We start from the raw sequence: 7,770 nt of genomic DNA on the forward strand, positions 1-7,770 counted from the left end.
AATTAATTAAAAAGAGAGAAAAATTTGTCAAGAATCACACAGTTTCAAAGCTGATGGGCTTAGTGAATTGTAAACAGTGTTTATACTATTGCCACTTCATGGTACCACTTCAGCTGAAAAACAGAAATACTGGCTATTCGGCAACGTTTAGAAGCAACAAATTTCTACTAGTGATTTCAGTAATTTTTGTTTTTTTTATCACTTACTATTATTATAAATGTAAAACCTTCTCGATAATCCCTAATAGTATCACTCAGTGTCATTCAGTGGTGATGCTAATTCTTAAGTGTGGCCCTGAAGCAATAACTTTCAAATAGGAGTTAAATATGACAAAAACCTCAGAAGAATGCAAATCACTGCAATGAAGGAGCAGTCAGCAAAGTATTAAAGATAATTTCTGAGACAATAAAGAGCAGCATTAGAGCAAGAATATGCTACGATGATTATTGAAGCTCCAAGAACACCCACTCATGCAAACACAAAAACACATAATTCCAAACAGTCTTGAATTATGCAAGTTTTTGAAGTATTGAATTGTAGATCTCCCAGAAGGCATCTGTACTACTTTGTACTTACTACAAAACTTTTAGAGGCACTGCTGCTCTAGGCTGTTATTTGGGTAAGGGGTAGTCAATGACTGGACCCAGGGTGAGCATCTGAATCAAGGGCAGCTAACTCATGGGCATCTGCAGCCCAGGAAGGAATCTGGCACAAAAAGTACAAACAGCTTTGCCCAGTAGGAACAATGATAACCAACTATGCTGGACCTTCTCTCCAAGAGTTGAAAAGGAAAGTATGGAGGGAATCGGAAGCAAAAGAAAAAAAGATATAAAAAGCAAAGTAGTGAGGATTAGTCACAATAATGATGAAGCCCCAGAAAAAGGATCCACAAATGGCCACGGGCAGGGGCAATCAGATCACCTGATGCCTTGGATTCTAGCACAGAAGCTTCATCTGGATTTGTGATATTTCTATTTCTTCAGTGCCACTTTGCAACTATATGATGAATCCTGAGATCTGAGGTAGTTTCAGAAAGCTGCTAATACATACTGTACACTGTTTTTCTGAATAGGTAAGATTTTCCTAGAAAGGTAGTGAGTTCCCTATTCTTTATTTATTTATTTTTTTTAGTTTCAGGTGTACAAAACAATGTAATAGTTATACATTTCACCCCTCACAAAGTGACAGCCCCCCTCCCCCAGTGAGTTCCCTATTCTTGCTTTCATCCATAAAAGGGCCTAGAAATGCTAAAAGAAAGAGATTCTAATGAAAAAAAATAGCTTTACATACCTGCATTTTTTTCTCTTGCTCATTTTCTCCAATCATTCCAGCACCTGTTACACTTTCACTTCCATCAATGGACACCTATAGAAATAAAATAAAGCTTAAAAATGTTTTACATTTTGATAAATTGTTTAGGTTGGGTGATAAGTACATAGGGATTCATTATCATTTACTTTTGTGTAAGTTTGAAAATTTCCATAATAAAAGTCCGGGGGAGGGGGCGGGGGCACGTTTTGATATAAACCTTAATTGAGACTTTCCTTCACTTTTCCCAATTCTAATTTCTACTTCTTAATTCATAAGCAGTTCCATCTATACTTCTCTTAGGGCACTCATTCTTGAATATATCTTTTTGTGAGCTATCTGCCACCCATTTCTGTTGTATAAGCTTATTCCATCACCTTATTTTTCTTCCAGTATTTCTTTCTACACTTCCATTTCTTTTAAGATAAATGCCAATCTTCTTCTTGATGCTGTCTGATTTTGACCTTTCTTTTTTTTTTTTCTTTAATTTTTAAACACCTAATTTTCCAGTTCTTGGTGTGTTTTTTTAAAAGATTTTATTGGAAATTGAGGGAGGGGAACAGCGTTGGGGAATCCAGGAAAGGGAACAGACAAGTTGCTGTCCTTCTGTTCTTCAGTCTAGTTGTGGAGGATGTCGATTCACTGGCCCATTTTGGTATTATCATTGCGCTCTTCTTCCCGGGTGAGGCCGATGGGTCACCGGCCACTGGACGGCTGTTCGTGGTGGGTCTTGGCAGCTCAAGCTGGCTGCCGGCTGCTCACGCCAGCTGCCGTCACTCACGGTAGCTTATGGCAGCCACTGCAGCTTCACTGTAGCCTATGCCATCGCTGGCGACTCACAGCAGCCCAGCTCCAGGTCAAGCTGTTGTTCACCATCTTAGCTGTAGAGGGCGCCGCGTTACTGGCTCTAATGTGGGATCCAAACTGGGATTCTGTTGCTCAGAGCTGGCATCCCAAGCCAATTCTTAACCAACGCGCCACTCGGCTGGCTCTATTTTTCTTTTTAAAAATTTTTATTAAATTTATAGTGGTGACATTGGTTAATAAGATTATATAGGTTTCAAGTATATGATTCTATAATACATCATCTGTATATTGCATTGTGTGTTTGATTTTGACTTTGAATTGCTAGTTTCTTACTTGATAAAATATACATTTTTTGTATTCTTTTATTTTAATGAAAAATAAAGAAGGACGTTCTGGACATTATAAAATGATGTACCTTTGCTGCATACTGTTCCAAAGCACTGATGGTGTCAGGGTCGATTGTGGCATCCCCAGTATGCAGACCTGCCACTGTACCATCAGCCTGAATTGCTAAGATGGTGTCAGACTGCGGGACTTGCACTGCATGGTGGATGTAAGCTGTGGTGCCGTCTTCCAGCTGAACTGCCTGTAATGCGCTCTGGTCATAACTATCTGAGGGAGTGGAAGAGAATGGCATTAAAGATAGTCTGATAAGCAGTTACATATTTAAAAGAAGAAGAGACTGAAGTTTTATTGAGTAATTTACATGAGCACTGGCCTGTTTGCTTTACATGTGTTATTTCATTCAATCCTCACAATTCTGTGAGGCAGGTATATTTACCACCCCCATTGTACAAATGGGAAACTGAGGTTTTGGGAAGTAAACTTACTTTCCTTAGGAACAAGGAAATAAATAAAACTAACAATTAACAGTCAAAATCAGTATATAGAGAAACCAGGATCCAAATTCATGTCAGTGTGACTCCAAAGTCCATTTTTTTCCCTCTAAATAACTATACCAAGCTATAGAGTGTTGTGAAATAGTAAATCTATCCAATTACAATGAACTCATGATTTACTCACACTGCTGAATAGTTTACTTTTTCTCATCTTTAAGAAGCAAATTTACTGACTTACAAATTTAAATATTCTAAAATTTAAAAAATTTTTCCCTTTGGTTTCACAACTAAACAGTCTTTCTACAACATGTTATATCAATCTATAATAAAATATTTTATAAATAACAAGAGCTAACATTTATTAAGCATTTACTATGTGACAAGAATTATTCTAAGTGATTTACATATGTTTGCACATTCTGTCATCCCATTTTACAGATTTATAATCCTCAGTTTATAGATGATGAAGCTGAAAAACAGGGAGGTTAAGTAATTTGCTTAAGGTCACACAGCTAAAGAATGGCAGACCAAGACTTGAACACAGATATTCCGGTTGCAGAGCTATGCTCATTACTCCTATGCATTCTATCTCAAACACCTGCTCTTTTCCACACAAAGTTAATAAACGTTAACATTTTGCCATATTTGCTTCAGATATTTAAAAAAATTTTACTTAGTTTTAATTAAAGACCAACACAGTAGGCAAAGGACCTTGCTAAAGAAGCTATATTTAAGTGGAAGAAAAAATAATTAACAATTTAACTTTCAAGTATTTAATATTTTAAAAGCAGCCTCTATTTGAAGTCTTCCAGGGAACAGGGGTTTGCTATTCTGACCTGGTATTGGACAGCTCAAATAATTAGAAAGTTTTTCTTTAGACTGTGCCAAAATCTGCCATCTTGTACTTGAGAACAATCATAATTCTTTTACATGACAGCACTTCAGTAACTAAAGACAGGTCTTATTTTTCCCACACCGCCATTTCTCCCTTATTTTATTCATATTTCCAAAACTATTTTACCTTTGGAGGTATGGTGAATAAATGCTGTAGTTCCATCTTCTAGCTGTACTGCTTGACCATCCTCTAGACGTAAACTGTCCCCTGCTCGAGAGCAATGCTTACATTTAGATCCCACGTTTTCTGACAACTCAGCAACAATAGAGCAAATAAATCATTAAACACACTATAAAAACCTACACTTGCTTTATGGGTCCTTGAACATTTAAGTAATTTCAGTAAAGCTATTCTGAATAAATGTTTAAAGGTAAAAAGATATTAAGATACTTGTTTAGGAATATACCAGGGGATAAGGAGAGTTGAAAGAAGGGAAAAAAGAAGAAGAAAATGAGAGACATGTAGGATTTTGCTCAAATAATAGAAATATTTACTTAGCACTATTGCACATTTATCTCAAGTGCAGTCCAGTAACTTCTTTTCTATTATCTTTGAGAGAAAGTCTCAATTAAGTTAAAATGGTCTTTAGATGCTCTTTTTGACATCTACTGATCTTCCTTCCCTTTCAGAAGGGGAACTAGAGATCAGGATTATGTTTAGTAACAGGAGCTGGAGGCAGCAAATACTGAAGTATGAAAATCAAAAGGGTAAATAAGTATCAAATACTTACTACTTTTAGGTATAGGTACATGTTGAACATAGGCAGCAGAACCATCTTCCAACTGAATGACCTGGCCATCTATGAGTTTTCCATCTGGAACAAAACATTTAAGCCAATAAATTAGCACAAGCAAAAAGTTTTAAACTTTATACAATTTCAAAATTATATCAACTATAAAAACATACACTACTTAAGCGCATGTTCATCTTGATTCTTCCCTCAATGTTCTGAGGCAATTCAATAAAACATCCAGTGATCCTATAGAAAGCAGAAAATCCTCCCTCAGCCATCCTTCCTCCCCTCCAATTTTCAATTAGACAAGTTCAAGAGGAAGAGTGGCTCATCACTGTGGGCTACATGAGTTGAACCTCTACATGAGATGAGCCACTTAAGAACAGTGACTCTGACCATTGGAAAGCTGACGCTGGGAAGAATAAACAGATATGTCAGTGTATGTGAGGCCATTTGTCATTCCCATCCCTGGGGGGCGTAAGTACCTGGACTATGTATACACATGCTCAATAGGTTTCCATAAAAACAAGTAGTTTGAGAATTAGGCTATTTCTTGAAGCAAAGTAAACACCAATTCAGAGACAATATTATATAAGCAAAACCAAATGTCTTTACTTTTATGCATATTTTGTAAAAACTTAAATAGTAACTTGAACCAAAAAAAGTAAGAAAGGTCTTACTAGAAATAGGTTGGGGACACTTCCCCACCCCTCTTCCCCATCTTTCAAATATCTCAAAGGGTATATCCAAATTACCAAAACAAAATGCAAGTTAAACTGAAACTATTTAAAATATGCAATACAGAATCTTTAGGAGGGATTGGGAAAGGGTATAGTTGCTAAGTGGTCTAACTCTGAGGCTATGCATGGCTGGTATTAACCAATGGGCTGTATATGAGGCACATACCTTTAGAATTGTGTTGTATATAAGCGGTAGAACCATCTGCAAGTGTTACTGCTTGCAAGCTTACGCCTTCCATATTTTCTAAATTGTCACCATCTATTATTATAAAAAGATAGTTATTTTCTTTATATAACCATTATATGTGCATGCTGTTTAATTTTTTAAAATAATATTTTAAAGGTAGACTGCTTAGCTTAAATTCAAATAGAACTCCTTCTACCATTTACAAAAAATATTTCCCTGCTCTATTGCACCCAGCATCCACACCAACATAAAAATGCTCACAGAAAGGCTTAGCTTTGACTTGCCTTTAGCTAAACCAAGAAGAGAGAAGTAAATACAGTGAGTTTTCATCTTCCCTTAAGATAAATATTCTCAAACCCACATGATCCCTTCAAACAAGACTTCTCACCTGCCACAGTTACTGCCTCCGTCAGGCACAGGGTAACATGCTGAGCCTCCATCCCTCCTCCAGGAAACTCTGTCATTCCCTGAGAATCTCGATTTATTTGGGCTAACAACATTTTTTACCTTGAAGAAAAATACAGGCACTTAAGAACAAAGAATGATGCATATGAAAAAAAGCTACAAAGAATATTTCTGAACCATAAAAAATTGCTAAGAAAGTAAACGGTGTTTGAAATAAGCTGAAATTTCATTTAATATGCAGGTTAAGGGTTTTAACCCAAAGTTCAAGGCATGCTTTTCATAATTCATCAGCAAACTATTAAGCACACTGCCTATCAGTCTTGTCCATCGGTTTTGTAACCATGTCTAAAATTCCCATAATTAGAGTTCCCATAATTGGGTTTAGCATGGTGGAAGATTCCCACTTACAATCCATTAGCAATCCTGTTGACTCAGTCTTCAGAAATCTATCCTGAACCTGACCACTTCTCACAACCTTCGCCATTACTTACCTGATGCAAGCCTAACTACCATCTCTCACTCACCTTACTGCAAAGCATCCTAACTAGTCTCCCTGCTTCTACTGTGACGTCCCCACAGTCTCCTCAACACAGCAGGCAGAGTGCCCTTTGTTAGAGCATGTCCCTCTTCGGATCAAACCCTGATGGCTTCTCATCAGAGTAAAACCAAAGTCCTCACACTGGCCTATGACGCCAATCACCTTGCCCCTCATTTCCTGCTACTCTCCATCTCATTCATTCCATGCAGCCACCACACTGGTGTCTGTGCTTTTCCTCAAACAGGGTTCTGCTGCTTGAGGATCTTTACATTTGATGTTCCTTATGCCTGAAACATTCTTTCCAGCATTTTCATTATTATTCCCTCATCTTCTTCGAGTCTTTGTTCCATGTCACCTCAACAAGAGCTTCCTTGTTCACCTCATTTCAAACTGCACCTCCTACCCCCCAAATAGGATATACCCTATCCCTGTTCCCTCCTTCATACTTCTGCATAGTACTTATTATTTAACATATTACATGTATTTACTTGTTTGTTTCTTATCTATTTCTCCCTCCATTAGAACAGACAGGGATTTTTACCTATTTGCTCACTGCTGACTCAAGTGCCTAAAAAGGCACACAGAGGACACACAATAGGTGCTGAATAAATGGATGCATGAATGGCTCTTTTACCAACCCCCACCACAACCCCCTTCCTCCATTCTCCCACCTCCAGGTCCTCTTCCCTCTGTGGACTTTGAGTTGTCTCAAACAGGATTTGGGATAACTTACTTGCTTTATGCCAGGGAACTGGGCCAGAGTATCTCTTGAGAACCTTTCCAGTTCTAAACAGCTGACTTTCAGTGTCAATATTTTAAAAAGCAATAGGCAGAAAGCAGTAATAATTTGCAGTTATACTTATGTTTAGCGCTACTTGGAGATTTTTGTTTTAAAACTCTATAAATTGTGCTCTCTTTGGACTAAAGCCAGGGACTGTGGTTTAGACTCACAGAAAGATAGCAGTGCTGTGATAAAAGTCAATCAAGCGTTGATTTTTCAGGGATTCCTGCAAGATTCATAGAGCACCCTGAAACTTCAACACTTTATTGCTACCTCTAAGGGTTAACAAAGTAAGTCTCAAAGCAACACTGGTACTCTGCTGTTAAGATGCCTGATGAGTATAGGATTGGGACAAGCTAATTTTCAGAACAAGTACTGTCACTATGTAACAGAAATAAATTAACATAAGGAAAATGCAAGGGGAAACACCTATACAGATGCAGTAAGCATTGCATGATTTTTTTTTTTAAGATTTTATTGGGGAATTGGGGGAGGGGAACAGTGTTGGGGAATTGGGGAAGGGGACCAGCCAAGTTG

The 7,770-nt window shown here is 37.6% G+C and overlaps 1 protein-coding gene across 2 annotated transcripts in view; it reads right to left on the reverse strand.

Moving 5' to 3' along the window:
* The window catches only part of ZNF143 (zinc finger protein 143), a 57,567-nt gene that overhangs the window by 35,325 nt on the left and 14,472 nt on the right, over positions 1-7,770 (reverse strand). The window contains exons 2-7 of one of the 2 annotated variants that reach the window (XM_019656255.1): positions 5,898-6,016; positions 5,489-5,581; positions 4,580-4,663; positions 3,976-4,056; positions 2,531-2,727; positions 1,291-1,365 (exon numbers count right to left, since the gene is read on the reverse strand). In XM_019656255.1, the coding sequence (XP_019511800.1) occupies positions 1,291-1,365; positions 2,531-2,727; positions 3,976-4,056; positions 4,580-4,663; positions 5,489-5,581; positions 5,898-6,009 (642 nt within the window). In that variant the 5' untranslated portion in view covers positions 6,010-6,016. Of the gene's footprint in view, positions 1-1,290; positions 1,366-2,530; positions 2,728-3,975; positions 4,060-4,579; positions 4,664-5,488; positions 5,582-5,897; positions 6,017-7,770 lie in introns of both variants that reach the window. The other variant, XM_019656254.1, reaches the window with a different exon arrangement.

This window comes from Hipposideros armiger, unplaced genomic scaffold (assembly GCF_001890085.2).
Source record: "Hipposideros armiger isolate ML-2016 unplaced genomic scaffold, ASM189008v1 scaffold_256, whole genome shotgun sequence".
Lineage (NCBI taxonomy): Eukaryota > Metazoa > Chordata > Mammalia > Chiroptera > Hipposideridae > Hipposideros > Hipposideros armiger.